The 23,797-nt window shown below is 38.0% G+C and overlaps 1 protein-coding gene across 1 annotated transcript; it reads left to right on the forward strand.

Moving 5' to 3' along the window:
- The first annotated feature begins 7,672 nt into the window (after nucleotides 1-7,672).
- alpha-Man-Ib (alpha-Mannosidase class I b) lies at nucleotides 7,673-18,610 on the forward strand. Its single transcript, XM_019040637.2, has 12 exons — nucleotides 7,673-8,002; nucleotides 8,818-8,991; nucleotides 9,433-9,612; nucleotides 10,227-10,395; nucleotides 11,538-11,807; nucleotides 12,535-12,683; nucleotides 13,725-13,916; nucleotides 14,649-14,836; nucleotides 15,264-15,390; nucleotides 15,878-16,042; nucleotides 17,248-17,388; nucleotides 18,144-18,610. The coding sequence occupies exons 2-12, from the start codon at nucleotides 8,887-8,889 to the stop codon at nucleotides 18,360-18,362; spliced, it is 1,905 nt and encodes a 634-aa protein (XP_018896182.1). The 5' UTR covers nucleotides 7,673-8,002; nucleotides 8,818-8,886; the 3' UTR covers nucleotides 18,363-18,610.
- The last annotated feature ends 5,187 nt before the right edge of the window (nucleotides 18,611-23,797 follow it).

Here is a 23,797-nt window from a genome sequence, read left to right on the forward strand (position 1 = left end):
CTTCATTTATTCCCCACTACTCGTGAGGTCGACAAAATTTTAAATATCGGCACTTTTGCACTAACTATAAAATAAAGGTAGTATAAGAATCTACGGGTAAGTGTAGCAGGGCCGCCTCACGTGAAAAATTAAAGTGCGAAGTACAAAGTGCTAAACACGAAATAAGTAAACTGCTTGTAGTAGCAGAAGCAGTAGCAGTAGCAGTAGTAGTAGTAGCAGCAGTAGTAGTAGTAGTACCTAGAAATAATGTACATACTTCATAATGTAAAAGTATTGATTTCTGTGCAAGGGGATATATTCGATAAAAAGTTTTAAAAAATAAGTTTCTCAAAGCCTGCATCCGAATTGCGTCCCGTGGTCCATTTAGACAAATACAGGGACTCATTCTGCAACTCGCGTAAAAAAGAAGGAAAACGCGAGAAGCTGCAACGTCACACTGCGCGTTTACTCTGACATATCGTGTGCATCCTTTATCTTGTGAACAATTTACCGAAGTTGATGATTTTCAATTTTGATACGTCAGGGGCAAAAGGAGCAAAACTCATACCTCGCAATCAATCTTCAATTTACAAAATTTATTTTTTTCCACTTTTAAGTGAGGCCCAAAATGATGATTTATTGTTAGCATGGCCTCACTTCCCTCACCAAGTCTTGGTTTACTGGGTAACTTTTTGAGCACTTGAATGTAACATTAAGTGTCGCACTTTACAAAAAATAAATAAAATTGTAACTGTAATGAGGGACGTTAGAGAGAAGCTCTTTCTTCTACAGGACACAGGCCTGTCATTCTTTGACCACGGGACGCAAATTCTATGCAGAGTTTTCGTAAAGATAAAATTTGGTGCCTTAAATAGAGGGTGAGAGGTGGTTATTCGGCCCCAGAAAAATTCAGTTTGCCCGGGTTCCGATCCGGGACCCGGAACGGAACCCGGGGGACGTGCAAATCACAGCAGTGCAGCCCAACGTAACGGCCGACGGCCAGCGCCGGCGGGAGTTCGACCCGTAGACTATGCCACACGGCGGCAGGTCTGTCCAACACAAGGCGAATGGTGCATTAAGAAAACGGCCGCCCAGGTTACCAACACAGCCCTCGTTGCATCAACAAGTAACAAGCAAACTCCCGTCAAAATGAAGTCATCGCTGACCCCATAATGATGGGAGTTTATGACCGTAACCCGATGGTGTAACGAGAGTCAGGTGAGGTTTGTCAGACCGTCAGATGGGCAGTACGTCGGACGATCTCCCGAAAGCTTTTTCCGGGGAAAAGGCGATCGACAGACTGCTCTGCGAACTGCCCATCCGACCGTCCGCCAAACCACATACACACAGTGTTTGTCAAACCGTCAAATGAGTAGTACGTCGAACGACCTCTCGAAAGCTTTTTCCGGGGAAAAAGCGATCGACAGACTGCTCGACGAACTGCCCATCCGACCGTCCAACAAACCAAAATCCGACCGTCCAACAAACCATAAACACTCACCGTTTGTCAAACCGTCAAATGGGCAATACGTCGAACAATCTCTCGAAAGCTTCTTCCGGGAAAAAGCGATCAACAGATGGCTCGGCGAACTGCCCATCCGGCCGTCCAACAAACCACACGCACTCGCCGTTTGTCAAACCGTCAAATGGGCAGTACGTCAAACGATCTCTCGATAGCTTTTTCCGGGAAAAAAGCCATCGACAGACTGCTCGACGAACTGCCAATCCGACCGTTCAACAAACCACATTTAACTCACCCCGAGTCCCGGTTCCCAATATCACATATCGTTCTCCCACTACCCTCCCCCCCCCTTCTAAGAAAACATGCACGCTGGAGGGATCAAGATCCACCCACTCATGATTTAAACTTTTGAAATTTTGGAATAAACTGAAAAGAAGCAAAATACAATGAAGATCTTGCATGTGTCGGAGATTTGCGTTTCGAGTACTTCAACTTCCACATTAAGAAATTTCGTGAGAAACACGATGATGCCATTGGTTTCCTCTAAAAACAACTCCTGAGTTCAGAAAAAGCTGTTAATGTTCATACCGTGATGGAGGGGACATCCCACGTTACGTTGCGAGTCCACTTCCGTATCTAGTCAAACTCTCCATGCACAGGTAGGGAGGAGAAACCTACATTAGCAGGGTTGTCGATGTTTGAACTTCGGAGGTCCTGAAGAAAGTGGCAACCCTGTTAATGTATTTTCTACGGAGAGTTTGACTAGATACACAGGAGGACTCTCAAAGTTTCGTGGGATTTCCATTCCATTACGGTTCGAACTTAGAGAGCTTTTTTCGAACTTTGGAACTGATTTCAGAGAAAACCAGTAGCACTTTCGTGATCCTCACGAAATTTTTAGTAAAAAATAGTGCTTAAATCGCGACTCTCAGAAACATGCAAGAACCCTATTTTATACATTAATTCTAAGGTAGTCTTAATTAAAAATGGTTACACTAAAGAAAAGGTAAGAAAAGAGAAGGTAAAAAAAGGAAAGGAAAGAAAAAAGGTAAAGAATGACAAAAGATTGAAAGGAGGCATGCAAGGAAAAATAAGTACAGAATTTAGTGTGGGAAGAAAGAGGCTATGGGAGAGGGGAGATCCTTGTTACAGCACCTACAAAGAAATTCATGAGATACACTATCTTGATGCATGTTTCCTGAAACATTGACAAGAATTGCAAGTAATAATTATCAGGGAAGGGGGCTACCGGTTTAAAGTGTTGAAAATCCGAACAGTGGCATTCCATGATTGAATAGAAATGAGAAAGAGGAAAGGGCGAGGGGTAAGGAGTGGGGGGGGGGGGAGGTTATCGACGCATCTTGCGTAACTCCGTGGAGGCTGAAAGGAGGTTTGATCAGAGGGAAAAACAATGTCTTATCGGCAAAAGATGAACGAAAGATTCGCCGCCGAGGAAGGGTGCGGGACTTAGTGTCTGGGTCTACCGACTGAAATCCTCGTAGCCTGAGAGAATTCCGAGAAAGGTCTGTCGGTGTGCGTAACCGAACATCCGGCCAGGGAGACACCGTGTCTTATCGGCTAACGATGAACTAAAGATTCGCCGAGGAAGGGGTCTCTGCCGGCTGAAATCTTCGGAGCTTGGGAGAATTCCTAGTTTGTGCGTAACTTGGCATCCGGTCCCTGGGTGGGCACTTCTGGCGGGAGCTGATCGTGATCGGCGTGGGTTTACCTCGACTCCCGCCAATTCTTATCTCTCCTCTTTGCGACAAACAAAATCACATGGGGATTCGGACCTGAAAAGCCTCTCTCTCTCTCTCTCCAAGATGCACGATTTTCTGCTCAGACATGGACAGATTTTTCGGACGGAAATAATAACTTTCCCTTAAGATAGCAAATTAGAATTATTAGAGCGGGCGGGGTAAGGGGTGGCCTCTCTCGACCTAAGAATATTTAATTTTAACATCATTAAAAAGTTACTCGAACTCAAATTTTTCAAGGGGATCGTTTAGCTAGGGCATAGGAGTAAAAAGTTCCCTCTATCCTAAGATATATATTTAAGGCATTGTGATAAGTGTCGGAGATTTTTTTCAGCGGCAAATTTCGCCACCTCCGGACAAACCGCCCCCCCCCCCCCCCCCCGATTGGGTTGAATTTACGTTCTTCACATAATCATCTCTATTTTCGGAAAAAATCTAATTGAAATTTTTCATGAGAGGTAGGTCATATTTCTGGGTACGGGGGGGGGGGGGGGATTTTCTAGGGACCTGAGTCTTTCCAGCACAATAGAGGGAAGTTTCGGGGGTTTGCGCCGGGAAATCTTGGAATTTTGTATCGATAGGAGAAGCATTTTTTTTCTCCTCTCAAACCATAGGCCGGAAGCAAACTTAAGGTTCTTGGGACTTTCAAGGGGCGTGGATGTTCGATCTCTCTCTCCCTCTCTTTCATTTATCCTTATTCTTCTCTCTTTCATTTACCCTTATTCTTCTCTCTCTTATTTATCCTTACTTATTCTTCTCTCTTCAATTTTATCTGATGGGCCTAGTCGACGACTGAGGACGCTCAAATTAGCTTCGGGTAAGGGTAAAAGAAAACCCAGGGATTAACTCTACCAATGGTGATTGGAACCATCATCTCAAACTTTTACCTGTCTTCAAATATGATGAAATGAGAAAATGTAAACCAGTTAAATATGAAGCTACTTTCAAAATTCAATTACTTGTGCAAATTATCTGAGAGGACAACATGATATAGCCCTATATTCTAGGGGAGGGGTTACGCACATATTAATTACAGGCACAAATCTACTTGAAACTTTCAATTAAAACATTTATAGGCTTCGAGGAAATAATGTGAAGGCATGAGGTGGCAAAGGAGAGGGGGAAAAGGATTCAAAAATCAAAAATTGAGCACATATGAAACTTATTAGGATGACTCTAGTCTTAAAAACACTGTTACAGACTAAGATTAAGCTACAAGAAGTAAATGAAAACCTGAAAAATTTCTACTTGTAAAATTGAGAGTGTTAACAGACTCAAGGCAATTTAAACAGGAGTCAGGAAAGCACTCATCCTCATACGAATACGGTTCGCTCTTGCAAGCCTGGTCCATTGTTGTTGGAATTTTCGAGTGATTTAATCAGATTATAGCAATGACCCTTTCGGCTCATACAGATGGGAAGAAGGAGGTGCTTTAAATAATGAGTCTTCTTTAGATAGATAATTTCTGCAAATAATTCGCTAAATTGTGTTTGACTCAAACACCAGTAGATGATTTCCTCAGTAGTTTTACTAATGTCTGTATGCTTAGTGCATTATGCAAGACATTCTGCTGGCCTAGAAAAGTAGAATACAAAACGACTGTTGCCTAGTAAAGAAGGATAATGTCACTAACTAAGGAACATGACGGCAAGATTCGTATGAACCTACTTGCTCTTATTGGCTTTGACGGGAAAATACCTACTGTAAAAATGAAGCACAATGAGAGGAAATACATAAGCCAGGTTGGAAAAAGAGAAGTGGAAGAAGACAAGAACATAAGTAAAATATGGGTTACGTACAATTTTGCAAACATGACACCAAATCTGAGCAGAATCTAAGTAAGATAAGTTTGTGCAAGTCAAACCTGAATCCAGACCATAAGCTATGACCAGAAATCCGACTCCTTCAAATCGTGGGTAGCAATTATGAATGAAATTTTTCGCATTAGATGAGAAATAGACACAGATACACTTAAAACGCGAGGTAAATACACACACGCACAAACCGACACACGAGGAACAAACCGGAACGAACGTCACATCACTCCGAGTCCCGAATTGCTGCTCAAAAAGTCACTGAGCAGTGAAGAAAATGCCTCGCGAAGAGCATGGTAAAATGGAGAAGTTCACATACGTTCAACCGAAACAATAGAAGCAAAATTTGGTGAAAATTTCGGGTAGGTATCAATTACCTACATTCGACTTACTCACACGCCGGACATGAGTTAGTAAAATTCGTGAAACAGGAGGAATCATAGGAGGCACGCGGCCATCGTGCAATCCAAGAGACAATTTAGGCAGAGAAAACAAGAGATCGTTTTCATACATCGCCGAAGAGTTTTCGCGAAGCACACGAGGTTCCAAACGACACGCACTGCGAAAATAAACACCGAAAATAACGAAACGGTATGAAACGACGAGAATCGAAGGAAACTGTGGGGATCCGTTACCATCATTCAATTGGCTCAAACGCCGGGCAAAAGTTCCTTCGAGAGAATGAAGGACTCAATTCAAGAGATTAATTACTTCACACGATCAGTTTTGCACACACCGAAGAGTTCACGCATAACAGACGAGGTAACGAGACATGTTAAAAGAGTTCTAAGAGACTTAAAACTTTCAGTGAGAGGGAAATTACTTGCAACCACGAGGAACTCACTCCGACCGACCGTGAGACAATGCACCTGCACCCGACTTGAGCGACCGCTGCCGAAAATCTGCTCCGAGCCGAGAGGTGACGATCGTATCCTCGGGAGGGGGGCCCGGAGTAGCGTCCTTCGATCAACGCTGATTCTGATTGGCTCTCGCGAGGGTGTCTGCAACAGAGTGTATCCTGTTCGAAGTTGGCGTCGGAGTATGTCTGAGTGTCGCGTTGACTTTTGATTTCATTCAGGTTTTCTTTTCCTTCGAGAACTGATAAGCGCGTGCCGCTCGAGACGTCCGGTCAGTTCACCCATCCCCGCCCAGACCCTCCGATTACAAACCCTTTTCGCATTCTCATTTCACTTTCCACTCCACAAAAACCATTTCGGCCGAGCCGCCAGATTATGAAAGCAAAAAGCAATGATGCTGAAACTTCTACATCCTGTTTCGATAGACTGCAGAAGCAAAAGGGCGTATCTTCGTTTGCGACGTTGTAGACTTCCTGTCATACTTTATTTTCTAGGTGCTTGCAAAATTACTGACTTGTCAGTTTTTGAAAATGTCGCTAATTTTTCTTCTCTCTGTAAAAGATTTGCTGTGAAAACTTCGAGCCATGATCCATGTTCGAAAAGTCGAGATACGCATTTTTAGAATTTCACCGCTGATGCGGGGGGGGGGGAGGAGGCAGAGAAAAATAACAGAAGAGAGGAAAAATGCCTCAATTGCAGAGCGGTATTTTTAATTTTTTTCAAAGGAAAAATTCCAACCCATGAATATTTATAAGTTCGATCTAAGAAAGTTGATATTGAAGTCTTTGCTAGTACTTTCCCCAAAGGTCTTAAATTTTTAGAATTTCTGAAAATTGCACGAGATCTTTTTTAATTTTCTTGTATAGGTACTTTTTGACATCTATGTATGTATAAGCATGGGCAGGAATAAAGGGAACCGGGTGCCCCCCCCCCCCCGAAATTCTGCTTGGCCTTCTTCAAAAAATGTCAAGGACCCACTCCAGTAATTGGCCTCAGAAATTTCAAAACTTTTCAGAAAATTAAGGAAAACCTACTGTAAGTGAGGTATTTTTGATAAACAAGACAGCGAAATTGCTGTCAAGTGTTTTTTCTTTTACTCCATTTAATTTTTCATTGAGCATTGTTTAAAATGCTCTCGAGAATTATATTCCTGGTTCCGTCAATGTTTCAGGGCAAAAAGTCAGTTCCAGAGAAGTCAGATTTTTTTTTTGGGGGGGGGGGGGGGGTCGGCCGGAAAAGAGATGCAACTTTGGTTACATTATCGGTAGAGTCCCTTTATACCCAGAGTAACGACAACTCACTTTTGGTTGGACCAGGATTGGGCTGAAAGTGGCCTAAAAAAAAATCCAATTCTGATTGGTTCTCGCTCATGGAGGCCGAAACTAGTGCACCAAGATGGCGGTACCTCGTATGTGAACAAGAATAATGATAATATTACCTAATTGTGGTTTATCAAGAGTAAATTGTTATTGCCATCGGTCCAAAATGAAAATAGATTAAGAAATTATTCACAAACCAATCTCATTTTCTTTTTAATTGATCAATTTGTTGATGTTGTTGTTTCTGTGTGACAGACATCGCAGGATTCCTGATCCTTATCCCCCAATATCGTTCGTTTGAGTGCACTAGTTTCGGCCTCCATGGCCAGCCAAGGTCGGCTGCCAGTCAGCTGATAATCGAGTTGTCGTTACTCTGGGTATAAAGGGACTCTAATTATCGGCAAACAAGGGGCTGCGAATGCACCGTTCAAGGAGTGACATCAGCGGCGCACTCTATGGATAATCCTCATTTGTGATTGGCGCTTGACTCGTCGCTGTTGATGGGCAAGAAAGAGCCAAAGTTAGGTTAGGGTTGTGTTTGGGATTTTGTTTTTGTCGGGTCCAGCTTATCTTTGTCCTCTATTTCCTTGTAATTTTTGGCCACCGGAGACCGGAGGTCGACAAGTTGATCAGAAGATAGAAGCTGGCGTTCTAAATAACAGCTTTTTTCGTGTCTGAACCGCTTATGATGGCATCTCATGTCTCGTGAACGTCTATGCACCAGTACCCACGATCGGCTTAATCTGTGTTCGAAAATAAGTTTATTATCTCTTTTCTCCAGTTTTATGTAGTTTCAACAAATGTTAAATTCCAGGTAAGTAATTTCACGAGTCAATACTTCAATGCCCTGATCATTACAGGTTGTTCAGCAGGCACCTCATCCGAAAGGTCAGAGGTGCAATGATGCTTTTTTCTAGAATCTAGCCACACGACGGTGTAAGTCGGCAATCACATAACTCGGTTTGCAACGTCGCAGACTTCCTGTCATACATTATTTTTTAAACGGAAAACCAGTCGACAGCAATTCTTTAAAACTGCCATTATTTTTCTTCACCGTGCGAAGAAAATTCTGCATAAACTGTAGGGAATGATGTCAATTTGTTCTACTCTAAAGAAATGACATTGAGGTAGAGATTTTCAGACACCGCAAACAAGTTATATGATTGCCGACCTACACCGTTGCACAATTTTTCTAAGCTGCGTCGTGGATCTACAAAGTCACGAGTGACTACTGTGCAATCTAAATCTTACTAATTCTTAAGGGAGTGGATGTTGATCACCAGTTTGAACATCAACTGGTACATCAAGGCACAGCGTCCCTTTGTGAAAGGGAAAATGTATCCATGCATGACTGGTGGAACAGCAAACTTCCATTGACATTTGCCTTTTGACTTGTTATTTAAAGCTCGAAGGTCTGTCCTCGAGTTACGTTGATCCAAGTCCAAATGCTTAACATTGCCGAGTATAATCATTTCCCTTTTCAAAATCTTATGGCTCACTTAGCTGTAGGCACCATTTTATAAGAAGTATGTCAGTAATATAATTTGCCATGTGAAATCAATGCGTAAATTATAAAATGAGTAATCCATTACTCCTCAAATAATTCTGTAAGTATCTTATGCCCATTAGGTTTGAATTGTGAAAACCACGGTTAAGGTGACGGAGAAAAAGCAGAAATGATAGATAATTCTGGAAGCCATGTTTCAAGATAGCAAGAGGGATAGTGTTTACTTCAACATTGACCATATTGTTCATTCAACAGGAGAACAGCAGCATCTGTTACAAAGGCGCAAACTGCTGAGGGTAAGCTTCACTTGCGTTACTTTGCTATCACGGTAAGATCATTATAATGTCAAACTTAGTAAAGTCATAAGAGCCTAATTATTGACCGGTAATAAAGACAGCTACAAAGCAGTTTTTGTCTCATCAAGGTGTCACTCTTTAAATTTTTTTGTAACTTTTCAATGTGCCTAAGTTAACCATTAAACACATGACAGATCACGTTCTGGCCAAAGTATCACAAGCGTCATGGGGCGTTTAAAAATTTCCGCCACCATTCTATTTCTTACAAAGAAATTTTTCAATGAAGCTGTCCAAAAATTTCACTGAATTTACTTAAACAGCCGATAAAATTCACTGGAATTTTTAAACAGATTTGATGATCAATATCTGGTTGCTGATCACAAAAATGTGTAAAATGCTTGCAGTAAAAATCTTTCATTTTTTTTAATTTCTGTGTTTCAGTCATGGCGGCAACTAACCAGGCTGCAGAAAAATTTGATGTGTTTTGTGATGGTTGTGGGTGTGCTAATGTTGGCGTTTTGGATACTTGTCAGAGGACTCTTCAGTGATATCACCAGAAATGAGCTCACATTTATAGATCCAAACTCTGGGCCTCTGCCGAACAATGCTCCCTCACCAGAGGTAATCATAATTCTCACCTTTGATCCTAATATTTAGTCTCCCCCCCCCCCCCCTGGTGGTTTTAATGATGTCTAGAAAAAAAAAATTGCAACCTCTAAATCTGGAAATGGGGAACTACAGTGAGATATTTAATGAAAACATATCCGGTTGAATAAGAATCATTCATCTGGCTGATTTGTTTGTTTTTTTTGTGTGTTAGTAAAACATGTTTTTGCACCACATTTTGCTTAAAAAATTTCACAGGTTTGAAAAAAGAAATCTTCTTTAAAGCACAATTATAAGTGGTCATGTGAGTAATTTTTGGCGCCAAGTCTGGACATGACCTCAGTTTTTTCTCTACACCAACCAATTTTCTAAACAGTTTAGATTTTCTTCACGCCAGAGATAGATCAAGGTCCTTTTCTGATTCAGCATTCCACACAGGAAGACATTTATGACGTGTCCACAGAATTATCTTGGCTGTGTCTCATAACGTGGTTTTAAGAATAAATTAAACTTGTGCAACTTTTTCTTCTAAAATTTATTAATTCCTTATTTACTAGCCTGTATGAAGTTGAAATACCCAATTCATTAAAAGGAAAAACATAGAAATAATTATAATCAATTTTCTACAGAAACTGATCGACCAATTAGTTGTGGAAGAGCCAAGCGTAAACAAAAGAATAGATACCATCGTAAATGTAAAGGATCAGTATGAAGAACCACAGAAAGAGGAAGAGGAAGAAGATAACAAACTTGATTCGTATGCAGATGCTGCTGCGAAGGATGGTCTTAAAGAAAACGGTAAGTTCAGGAGGATACCACGGAGGCAACATGAATTTTGCATGTATATGGTGAAATAGCTCTGCATTCATCCAAATCAGTGGTCAGTTGGAGTTGAAGATTCTATTGAAATTATTCCTCCATTATCGTCTGTCTCACTGAGATCATGGTTAGTCATAGTTTCTGGTGGTCCAGAAAACCTGGAAAGTCAGGGAACGCATTGAAGGAGTTAAGAAATTTTGCATTTAACGGAAAAGCATTTAACAGATGTCAGGGTAATTAAAGGGAAAAACATCTTAATGGAAGTTGTGTCCAAAGGTGAGGGAAAATCAGGGAATTTGAAAATTTTGAAGTCAGAGTGAAGCCCAAAAAGTTAGAGAAAGCCAGTGAATCCAAAAAACGAAGATATCATGGTAGCCCTGTACTTGCATTTGCTTTTCTCTCAGCATCATCCTGTCTTTTCAGAGCATTGTGTTAGATAAGAGAAAACAAATCTTGGTGGACTATTTTTAAAATTGTGTACGCTTAATTTAAAGTTGAACTTATGTGAACTATAATTTATAAATATATATTATGTGAACTATATGTGTACGCTTGTAGAAACAAGACTCTTCTATCTATTTTTTAATCAAATCAAATACTGAGCCATTAGTCGATTTAAACTACAATGATATGCGAACTCAGGCCATGTTTCAATAAAAAAAACTATGTGCAAGAAGATGTTTTTATTCATGAAAGGTTTTAATAAGGATTTTTGTATATATATTTTTTTTTTTTTTATCAAAGCATGGCCTGAGTTGGCATAACATTGTAGTGAAAATCGGCTAATAGCTCAGTATTTTTTTTGATTTCATTAGAGTAGTCGAAAATTGAGTAATTTCTGTCTATTTTTAAATACCTCTTCAGATTTTGACACCAATGACTTTTCATGGTGATTTTGCAAGTTGAATTAGGCATGTAACAAGGAATATGATTCTAGGGTTATTCATTTCCTATTTACACGCCTTGCATCACTGAATTTTAAACCTTTAAAAGTGTTGCTTTTATTTTGTTTGTAAATCTGACCTCTTTTCAAAGTACATGGATTTCAATTCAGAAGAGGAAAAAACATGACTCGAATGGAATCACAGAATAATTTGATGGAAAAGTGTATCATTTTACAGGTAAGCAAAAGTCTCTGCATTTGAAGGAGCCTGAGACAGTGGAGAAACCCAAAACCGTGGCCAAAGGACCAGTAGTATTTGCACCTGCTGACAACCCTCGGCAGAAGAGTGTCATAAAGGCATTCTTGCATGCCTGGCATGGGTACAAGAAGTTTGCTTGGGGCCATGACCACTTAAAACCCATCTCAGGTGGCAAAGATAACTGGTTTGGTCTCGGCTTGTCTATTGTTGACTCGCTAGATACAATGTACATAATGAATCTAAAAGATGGTAAGTTTCTTTTAAATCTTTTTAAACAAATTTTTGTGAAAGATAATACACAGTGGCTGTAATTACTCATGTCACAATGGGTGAATTTAACTCAGGAGGAATTGGCCTGCTAGAGTTAATTTCCTCAATCTTTGGTACGAGGAATACAGTGTGCATTGTGCAGGGTAGAATCGCATGAAAAATCATCCCTGTGGAGAAATAACGCTTCCCTCTGTTAGCAAGCTTAGTTCACTTAATACTTTTGAATGAAACAATTAAGAAAAAAATGACTTATCTGACTCATCAGAGCCAGGCTGTGTTCCCAAACACCTCCGTTCATAAATAAAACAAGAGTTAAAACTGATGTACCACAGAACTACCAATCTTATGCAATTGAGTTTATTTTATTGTTTGATTTCTATTTGAGGACCTAATAAACTAAGATCAAGAAAGACGTAGGTTCATCAGCATCTTTGGCCAAGTTTTACAATAAGATACTCAATAATCAAGTTAATCAATGTAGATGGAAAGCTTATGACCTCCAAAACAACTAAAAGAAAATACTTGGATACTGTCTACACTGACGATCCAGAAAAAGATGGTTTCAAATACCTCTTACAAGTTTAAGGAGTGTTCAAGCATCACGCCACTCTTTTCTTCTGTTATTTGTAATTGAGTCACCATCCTTCAAGCAGATTGTGGTTTATCCTCCTCTTCCCATAATTTATAAATTTTTCTATTTTTTCAGAGTTCCAGGAGGCTCGCGACTGGGTAGACAAACATTTAGACTTGAATAACTTGAATGATGTCAATCTGTTTGAGGTGACAATTCGTGTTTTAGGTGGCTTGCTAACTGCTTATCACTTCTCCGATGACCCTATTTTCTTGGACAAATCTGTAAGATTCTCTTAAATTTGGAAACTACCAATTTTTTCTTAATACTTTATTTGAATTCATCAAAGAAATCAACTGAAGTGGGTGTACTCGATGGATTTGCAATATTTTATATGGATAGGTAGATGAGTAGATACATATTTTTTTAATAGGTAGATTTGTAGTTTTTGTGAGTTGCATTCACATTTGATCTCACCCGCTTAGGTGTCTGACTCTTATTAATGACTTCTTGTGTTGTCAAAAATGGGAAGTAATCAGAATATTATAAAATTAATCTTAGGCTACTATTGGAATAAGATATCCACCGGAATGGAAGGGGGAAAAAACAGCTTATTAGTATCTCTAAAGCTATGTTGTGATTCAAAAAGGAACCATAGGCTGTTGGGCCTATGAGGTGGCCCAATTTTTAAGTTGCTTCACAGTCAATCCATAGAACAACTGTTATATGAGGGAAGCTTTCATGTCCAGAACCTTGTAAAATGATTTTTGAGAATTTTTTTCTAAATAAATTTGAAAATTAAGTGCCACGTTGGTTTTATCTGGGCTATAAAATTATTTTGTGAAATCTTGAAATAGCCGGCAGTGGCCAGATACTTAGCTGTTTATTCTTTAGGCAATATATGAAAAAGAATTTATTAGTCAAGATAAGAGCATAATGGCACTTATTTATTGCCCATCAATTTGTCCATAAATATTCGGAAATCCATGTTTTAAATTGTGGAAAGGAAAATTTTTTTCTCAAGTTTTCGAATTATCTTACACAAACATTAACGCCTGATGCGTTTCATGAACTCTCAAAATTTTAGCCCCTTTCAATGCAACATATACATGTAAGAAAGAAACATTCTTAAGAGGTCATTTTGATTTATGTCTAGGTTTGTGGCCCAATCTTCTAAGAATTTTCACTGTAGGTAGTGTGAGAACATTCAATTGAACAAGTGAAATCAAAGGTCTGCAAATAACACTTTATTTGTCAGTTTTGTGAAATTTTCTTTTGTTAATCCTTCTTTTCTCTTTTCCATTCTACCTATGGCTTACTTTCAGATGGAGTTGGGAGATCACCTATTGCCTTGCTTTAGTAAGTCTCCATCGGGAATTCCCTACTCAGATGTTAACCTTGCATCTAGAATTCCCCATTCACCAAGATGGAGTCCAGATTCAAGCACCTCAGAAGTTACAACGGTCCAATTAGAATTTAGAGATCTCAGTCGCTCAACCAAGCTACCCATTTTCGAGGTATTTTCCTCTCAGTATGCACAATTGCACACTTCATACCTCTTAATCTTAAATTGCGTAATCACATGTTTTTGGGCGTCTCTGAATACCTTATTTCGATCATGCTATCATCTAATCCGTACATGATCTTTCATCTATAGACTTCCTGGGTTTTTTTCCAGTATCATCTGTCAGTGGAAGATGAAAACAACACAGTTCATTTTAGTGGGGTTTCGACTGTGCTTTGAAATTTTGCGTTAGGTAGCATCTTCCACTGAGATCTATTCAACATAACAGTAGCTTACCAGGTGGCAGCTTATTAGAAGTCTTGTAATGTAAAATGGGACATATCATTAGTGTACTAGTTAACGCATTTGTATGCGATTATTAATTTGTCTGCCCCGTTTAGAAATAAAATTATATTTTTCAATTAAAATACTGTTTTGCTCAATATGAATAGAAAATCACTAGGATTCATTCAGGTTAGCAATAGAATACTCCAGAATGATATTTAGAACAACGCTAGTAAAGCTATCCATTTGAAGTCGAAGAAACATGACAAAAACAATCACCTGTGCATCAATGCATACATGTCTCAGGTGCACCATGACCAGTATGCTCTTGAATACATGTAAATGGGTTAAAGGAAATATAAGGAGCACAGCTCAACAGTCAACAGTGAACACCTACATCTAGGTAAAATACTTTTAAGCTTCTGGTTTCCAGCTTGAACCCAATTTTTTTTTTTTCCAGAAATATGCTGCTAATACTTCAAAAATTGTACATGGTCTGAAAAAGATGGACGGGCTGGTTCCTATCTTCATTAACCCTGTAACAGGAAAGTTTTTGGCCAATTCTGAAATCAAGTTGGGTGCACGCGGTGACAGTTACTATGAATATCTGCTAAAACAGTGGATACAAACTGGAAAAACAATTGATTAGTAAGTCAATTTTTTATTCTTTTTGAATTTCTGGCTTGTCTCTATTTGTCATGGTAATTCACATGCTATTTTTGGGAAATTCTGTGTACATTCATGGAGAAAAATCATTTTTTAATTTTCTCTTAAAATTGTCCTCATTGAATTCCATGGTGCTGAAATGACAGCCATGTTATATCTTAATGTATGTATTTCTTTGTGTTTATTTTTGGCATAAATTCTGGGAGCATGAGTTGTCGGAAGTAAAATTTTTCATTTACATATTTTAAGTTCAATGGTGAATGGATACCCTCTCTTTTTGAACTTGGTATGTTTCTGTTTTGTGGATTTAGGATTATTCATAAGCTCTTTATCTACATACATTAGTTTTGAAAATGTAGCCAGTGTAACACTATAATTTATAGGTTCTGTATTTGTTTCACCTCAACAGTTTACGAGATGATTATCTGGAGGCAATTGATGGCGTCTCCAAACATCTTGTCCGCTATACTGGTATTCATAAGTGGTTGTTCATTGGAGAGTTGAAAAGCGGGTCCCGAGAATTTTTTCCAAAAATGGTGAGTTCAAAATCTGTCAACAAATTTTCCCTTACCATTCCTCTTGCTCCTCCCTCTTTTGCTCCATTGGAAGCATTCAATTCCTTACATTTTGGGCTGTCTCCATTCTCTTCTTGCTGGTTCAATTGCTATTGTCTCCTCACCTCATATGGTAATGATCAGGGGTGTAGATAGTGCAGGATCGTAAATCGATTAGTCCAGGGTAAAGGTTGTAAACACTTTTAAAATTCATGAACTCATGACCTCATTTTTGTTAGGAAATTCACGTTTTTATGAAAAAAGCATTAGGATTTTACCTCTCAAAACATATCCTAACATCTCCAAACATCAGAAAATAAACTTTGCATTTACTTTTAGACTAACTTGGTGATCAATGATTGCTCGCATTGATGACATAACCAATACAAAGGTGCCTCTTACCCAAAAAACCTTCAATTCATGTTTCACTTTATGGCTACTGGTATTTTATCCTGAATATCTGTTTCAGGATCATTTAGTGTGCTATTTACCAGGAACCCTGGCTCTTGGCGTTCACCACGGGTTACCGCAGCACCATCTTGATTTAGCCAATGGTCTTTTGCAAACATGCTATCAGATGTATGCTCTCCAGCCAACGTTTCTGTCACCTGAGATAGCATACTTCAACACAGATGTAAGATAGAACTCTTGTTGCTCACATATAAAACTCAATTTTTTTTTCCGATGAATCAGAAAGACCACAAAAAAGCAGCACATCTTGCAAGTTTATCAGTAAAAACTTGTTAATTTCTGATGGGTATCGAATTTGGGTGCAGACTTGGCTGCAGGAATTTTTTCAGACACCATCTTAGCTTTCTTGGTAATGCATGTTTGAATGAGAGCTTAAAACATTTAACTTCACCTCGTCTTTCAAGGATTAATACTATTAAAAAGAATCTGGAAATTTTTTTATGAATCAATCGCATCCAAGTGCTGAGTACTTAGAACTAAGCACTGAGTACTCAGAACTAAATACTGAGAACTCAAAACTAAGTGCTCCTAAAAGTGGCAAAAATTAAAAATGATTGAACAAGCAGAAAATTATTATTTTTTCTCTGCTTCAATGGGCCTGTTGCAAACTTTTGCTAGAGCAAAAATAAGAGTTGTTTCTTATTGATAACGCCTCAAAGATCACGATGAGCGCATCGGCAAAGTCTGAAATGCACTCATAACTTCACAGTCTGCGTAAGAAATTTGCGGTTTTTTGAGCTTCCCGCTTCAAAAACGATACTACGGCACAGGTGAACATTTTGTTAGAGGAGTCGCTCCATCGTCGGCAATAATCATCATGGCCGACGCCAATCCGCCAAAACACGTTTGATGGGACGAGATAACAACTGAACTGGATTAGACCAGATAACAATCGGTGTGTTAACGTTCATATTTTCCACGCCCGAATTGATTGATCTTGAACTCTCCTCAAATTATGCGCGGAACTGCGCGCAAGCGTCGGCCATAATGAATATCGCCGACGATGGAGCGACTCCTCTAACAAAATGTTCACCTGTGCTGTAGTATCGTTTTTGAAGCGGGAAGCTCAAAAAACCGCAAATTTCTTACGCAGACTGTGAAGTTATGAGTGCATTTCAGACTTTGCCGATGCGCTCATCGTGATTTTTGAGGCATTATCAATAAGAAACAACTCTTATTTTTGCTCTAGCAAAAGTTTGCAACAGGCCCATTGAGAGTAAGTTTTGATGATTCATCCTCATTTTACAATTAAATTTAATTTAATGAAATTTAGTGTCAATAATTCAATTTCTACTTAGATTGTCAATCAGCTTTAATTGAATCATTTTTACTCATTATTTTGACTAATTTTTACTTGAATGCTTTCAGGCCACTGGCAAGCCTGACTTGTATGTGTTACCAAATGATGCTCATAATTTATTGCGTCCTGAGTTCCTAGAAAGTTTATTCTATATGTATCAGATCACCGGGAACACAACTTATCAAGACTGGGCCTGGAATATATTTCAGGTATGGAATATTTTTAATATGAATACATTTGTTCCCAGCTACAAGTTGAGTTCAGCAGCAATCAGGCTATTTGCAGTAATCCATACCAGAGGTACCACAGATAACTCAGGCTTACAAACTGCAGACCGAAAGAGCACTGTATAAGTCATTTTTTTGCAAATAGTTCAATACTTGAGTTTAGACTGTCCAACAAATTGGTAAAACTAGCTGCCTGAGAAAAGCAACTGAATGATCTTTGACCATCTGAAATGTCAGTGTTTGTTTGACCATCTCTTTCACCCTTTTTTCACCCAAGGAAACAAAATATCAGTGCTCCAGACGACCACAAATCCCCAAACTGCAGATAATACGACAAAAAATAACTAGGTTGCGCAAAGTCAGCATCCTTTTTTATTTACCAGTAGCTTTAGGAGCACTATATCAACCTAAATTTTACGACCAATGAAAAAGCATTACACAAATGGCTATACTCCACATCTCCCTATGTAGATACAACAGGTTATGGGAAAATTTAAAAATAAGGGTAAAATTGGGGGAACTTGGGGAAAGAGTGGCTATTCTAGTGAAGATTAATTCGAAGCCCTGTCTGATCTCTGTTTCAATTCAATTGTTTCTTCATCAATACAAAAAAAAAAAAAAAAAAAAAAAAAAAAAAAAAAAAAAAAAAAAAAATGTTTTCATATGCTTCAATTTTTTCCAGCAATATCTATGATCCTCATGTGGCTGTACATAATCAGGTTTTTTTTATTTTCCAGGCATTTGAGAAATACACGAAGGTTGCTAATGGGTACTCCTCAATCGGGAACGTTCTGGATCCTCAAAACACAAAGCCTCGCGATAAAATGGAATCATTTTTTCTCAGCGAAACTTTAAAATATCTGTACCTCATCCTTAGCTCAGACCGACGGCTCCTAGATATAGATAAATATGTGATAAATAGTGAGGGACACCCACTTCCCATCTACGACTCCTGATGAGATTTTGTAGTGGCTCTGCGTCGTGCATTTAAATTATTATTGCGGCAAGCAGACTGCAGGATCATTACACTCGTAATTTATGTTTTCTGGTCTCCAGCTGGCAATTAGAATTGCAAAAATCAACGAACAAGTGACAAAGACTTAGAAAATTTCAGATTTAAGTTTCAGTGAGTTGGTTAACCCTTTCATTACCAGGCGAGATTCTGTGTGCGTATGCTCCACAGCTGGCATTGGTTGTCACGCAACATTAGAGCACACTTTGTCAGGAAGTTTCTAAACTTGTAGTTCGAATTATTTTAGATTGGTAAAGTTACAAATGTGAATTCTTCTAAGTGACGGTTGATAAATGATAGCAGAATCCTTACAGGAAGGATGCGGTTATGGTGAACGCAGATGTTGCGTCTGCGGTAATGGAACGGTTAACTCCGGTGATTCGAGAAGTCAAAGTGAACCTGATAGTAGTTAAACCTAGTTGAATCTATTTCTTCTAAGATTCAGTTTCTGTTTTTTTAATTAGCACAGTGTTCATGAGCATTACAGTTGAATTTTACGGCAAATCTTTCTTACATCTTAGGCAATCTTCCTCTGTTTTGTGCTTCCTTTCCGTCCGTTACAGGAGACTTACAATTAGTTAAAATGAATATGGGTCTTTTTCATAGGAGTAATGCCTTAATCTAAGTTTGAATGTACCTTCATCGTCAAGGGCAAAGAGGGGAGTCCAAGCTTGTGATTTTTCGAAAACCTGTAGCATTAATTCCTCTGTTTTATTGAAACGGTCAGGTATGTTTTCTATGACTGTGATGTCTCTGCCTATAAGGGAATCATTCAACTTAAAACCTGTGAAGATAACAGAGATTGATGAATCAACTCTGCTAATTAAAGTCGGCATCATACTTATTAACGGATAATTATGGCTACTAACTTTTGAGCTCATGTCTGTCAATATATTTTCTCAATTCATAGTTTCTTTGAGGCATCTTTAATCCAGAATCAATGGATCACTAGACAAAGTTCGAATTTAAGCATTCTGATACATGTCTCTTAAACAGAATTTCACGCAGAACACGAGTCCTGCATCAAAAATTATTGACATTAATTTCTAACTAAGATATTAACGTTTTTATTTTACATTGGTTACTGGACATTTGATCTGCCCGGTCAAAGAAACACAATACTCCACAGGAGTCAAATTGTGTACTACAACGGTTTTGGCAGGCTTCTCCATCAAACATTGTTCATTTCCCACCCTTTATTAGTCGAAGTGTAAACAATTTGCTATAGCTGAGCCAAAGCGTCAAGATTGAGATTGCCATATTTTCATATCGCAGAGACTGCCACTGTAACGTTTAGTTTGCTGAATCAGAATACTTAACTTCACACCATGTCTAGTAGTCCATTGTCAGGAAATGAAACTAATTTCTGAGAGGGCTTTCATTAATTTATTTTCATGGAAGGCTTTGTGAATTTTCTGAATCCAAGACCTCTACCGGATGAGAAAGCTCGTGAATCGAGTAAAATGATTCCTTAAGAATATTGTTTAGAACCTACCAAGCCACTTAGTTTTCTTTGTCGATGAGACATGAGGAGCAATGAGATGGATAAAAATGTTTCAGGAGAAAGGTGTGTGCACAATTTTTAAGACCAATGCCATTTCTTTGTAGTTTGTTGGAGACCATTTTTATTTATGCAGCAATATTTATGAGAAAATTTGTGAACAATAATAGAATTTCTGAATGAGGTGGAAATGAAAATAAAACAGTCTAAGCATTTAAGTTGGATGGTGTCAGTGAGTAAATTAGTTTGTCACGAATTAGGAAATTCGTTGGTTAAAGCAATACACCTTCATCATTAATTTTGTGCTTTGGGTCCTTGAAAAAAATATTTAGAATTTAAAGAGAAAAAATATTCAAGCATAAATGTTCATTTATTCGTTTGTTGTCTGTTTACTGGAGTTGCTGGTTGCAGTTTGTGCTGTTACCTCATGAATTTTTTGGCTCATATTTTTTTCGTGTTTTCTACTGTATGTAAGAGAAAGGTAATTGCAATTTTAATAATAATCTCAAAGGATTTTGAATTGTTAAAAGGCGTGTAGATGTCCTGCTTTATTCAATAAATCATCAGACAAGGGACACTTAAAACTGTCTCAACTTTTAAACTAAATCTTCCACAAAATATTTTGCATAAAACACATTACATCATGAAAAGACAATGGACAACGCTCAAACTGCTTATGAATCCTTAGAATTATGAAGATTGAACCAATAATATATGCCAAGACGCTCTTAATTTCATGCATTCTGTTCTATTCTTGTATACTAATGTAATATAGTCTGTGGCGATTCTCACAGGTCGGCAACATCGAACTTTTCCCTTTTGATTGCATGGAAAACCATTTCAATCTATAGAAGCAGACTGCTTCACACACTATCAATTATTTATAATAGAATAAAAAAATGGAGCAAAAGCAGTGTTTCCAATGTGAAAGAATCCCCACTGAATATATGGCATATTAATAATAACTATACAGTGCATTTGTAATTATAGATTTCGACCGTGTAAGTCGGGAATCACATAACCTGGTTTGCGACAACGCAGACTTCCTGTCATACTTTGTTTTTAAACGGAAAACTACTCAACGGCAATTCTTTAAAACGGCCGTGATTTTTCTTCCCTGTGCAAAGGAAATTCTGTATAAACTCCAAGGAATGATGTCAATTTGATCTTTAAAGATATAACCCAGAGGCGGAGTTTTTCAGACGCTGCAAACGAGATATGTGATTGTAGACTTACGTTGTCGATATGTGATTGTCTACAGGAGAGGGAATCTTAGTGCTCAAAAACTCAACTTTTAAGTATTGGTACCAATGCATAGGGGAATTTATCACTAGAGCAGTGGCATACACTGAAAAACATCAAATCAAACCTAAGTTATGATAGTTTTAAGTTTGAAAACAATTTTGAGAAGAATCTATCGCAGGTTTCCGTGGTCATGGCTCAGAATTGTCAGACTTTGATGCTACATTATTATGCCCCCTGAAGAATGAACAGAACTACTTACAACTTATTTTATGAGACATCGTAAAATGTTCCTAGAAAATTTTAATTCAAATCTCCTCTCTTGAAAATGTTGTGACTGTACCGTTTTCCTTCTCCTGAAAGCAATCACATATTATATTATTGTAAATATGAACTGTGATTCATAACTTATTTTGCATGTGTCGATTCTCTTCTTATTGGATAGATCTTTTTTTTTTTTTTTTTTTCGTCACTTGCTTTCGAAGAGAAGATATACTGACGGTAAAACTGCAAAAATGCTTATTTTGGTTTGCAGCAAGGCAGTCCTACTGTCAAAATTCATTTTTTAAATGAGAAAATATTCAATGTAAATGTTGATGTTTCCTCCTTTGACAAAATGACATGGGAGTGGACACTTTCATCACCAACAATATGTCCTTTTTTTTCCAGTAAAAACGTTCGATATGGAGAAATGCTTCAGAGTTGACTGTGTATTTCAGCTCTTTCTAGGGCTGGAGCTGACATCACAATTTCTCAAACCTTTTGGTGTGTCCCTAATATTTAGTGTCGGTTTCTCTGTGCTCCTTGAACTCTTTTAATGCTTTGCCATTTTGCCTTTGCACAGTACACAAGGCCCCTTTGCCTTTGTTGCCCATTTATCAGCTATCTGCCTTTTCAGTCACAGTGCTGTACAAAGGCCTAGTTGATTTTCAGACCCTAGTTGTTTCTTTTGCTGCCTTGATAGTTATCTTGTCAAACCGAATTGATCAGTTTCTCCTGTTTCGAAAATTGGCAGTTACATCTCAATGCGAAAGATGAGGAAAAAAATGTATACCATTAAATGCATGAAAAGACCCACCATTGCTGTACAGTGTAAATTTAAAGCTGTTTTTCTCTCTACTGCATGAATGATGTGATACTTCTCGGTGATACTTACTTTAAGTAGACTTTAATTTTGATCTTGACTATCTCGTGAGTGATGGTGCATGCAGTGCTCAAACCTATAACTAACTGGTTAGTTTCTAGGAAGCATTTATTTGTTGCGCATGCACTATTTTAGTTGTCAGCTGCATCTTTTTAGGATCTTTTGACTTATCATTAAATTTATTTTCAATTGTTTTAAAATAAGATTTTTATTTTGTTGATACATTGCCTAGAAATTGTTGTGTTTTGTTAGTCATTCTCTGTTTTAGATATTAGATACTTGGCACATTGCTCTGTGCTGGTATGCCATCTAACATTATTTTGAAAATTTAGCCACCTTGTTTGCCTCTCTTTTCTTTTGTTGATCACAGTTTTGCTTCGCTTTGATACTTGTTTGGAGGGAAATCAAGAGGAGATCCCATTTTCATTTATACCTTCAGATGGAAATGAATGGCTATGACTGCTCTACTTTGTCATCTTGTTGAAAATCAGTTTGAGAAGAGATAAATCCTAATTAGCATTTGAATAAAGTATAAAATAACAAAGATTCTAAACAAGTCTTAGGTTTATCACCAATCAATAAGTTGAGACCATTTGATTGAAATATGTATTCCTTCTTTCTTTTTGAGTCATATCCCATATTCCTCTGAAAGAATGTCATAGTGTATGTAGGGTTTTAAAGATGATTGAATTTTGAATGGACGTATATGATTGTAAACAATGAACCCATCCTGAAATTGTTTCTTCTATTTACAATTGCTTTGAAAAAGTGGATATGTTTATAGATAGGTTTTGGTTGGTTTTCAGACTTTTTTTTTAGTTAAAAAGAAAAATTGCAATATTTTTGGAAGGGTTTCCTGGACTCATTAATATGGAAGGCACTACCATAGGGTTTTCATATCTAGTAGATCTAAATTTTATCAAAAAGGCATAAATTTGATGTTAAAAATTTTCGACCCCTGAGCTCCTGTAAAATTATGATTTTGCATCTTGAAGGTTATGGTAATTCATATTTTCAGTTTAAACTGCTGTCAGATAAGTTGTTAGTTGTTCATTTTTCATTTTTTATTGTCTTGTGTAATAGACCAATGCATGCATCTGTGCAAAATAGCGGAGGCGTCCACTGTCAATCCTCGATGGCCATTGGATGACGGCAACGCAGTCACTTGTGAACTGAAAGTAAGCAACTACCAACTTATCTGATGCTAGTTCTGGTAAATTGTTGGCCAATAATGATTCAGTTAGTTTCGTTTTTCTTCCACTCCTATTAAAGAATCCAGTTTCCAAATCATTTCAAGGGACTACGCTTTTTACTCTCTAGTAACCTTTCCTGCAGTGTATTTTGTATCTTGCATTGACACATCATCAAAATTGGTGAAATTACGAGGTAAAGCCAGTCTTATTATTTTAATTTATTAGCTCGACAAGATGCCTCTCTGATGATGATTTTCGTTTTCCAGGAGCTCAAATTGTCTTTATTTTGGATTTTCTGT

Source organism: Bemisia tabaci, chromosome 2, assembly GCF_918797505.1.
Source record: "Bemisia tabaci chromosome 2, PGI_BMITA_v3".
In the NCBI taxonomy this organism is placed as follows: Eukaryota; Metazoa; Arthropoda; class Insecta; order Hemiptera; family Aleyrodidae; genus Bemisia; species Bemisia tabaci.

Coding starts and splice junctions, on each gene's coding strand:
- alpha-Man-Ib (XM_019040637.2), top strand. CDS start 8,887: ATGTTTCAAGATAGCAAGAGGGATAGTGTTTACTTCAACATTGACCAT. Junction 8,992..9,432: donor AAAGGCGCAAACTGCTGAGG/GTAAGCTTCACT, acceptor TCTGTGTTTCAG/TCATGGCGGCAACTAACCAG. Junction 14,837..15,263: donor ACTGGAAAAACAATTGATTA/GTAAGTCAATTT, acceptor TCACCTCAACAG/TTTACGAGATGATTATCTGG.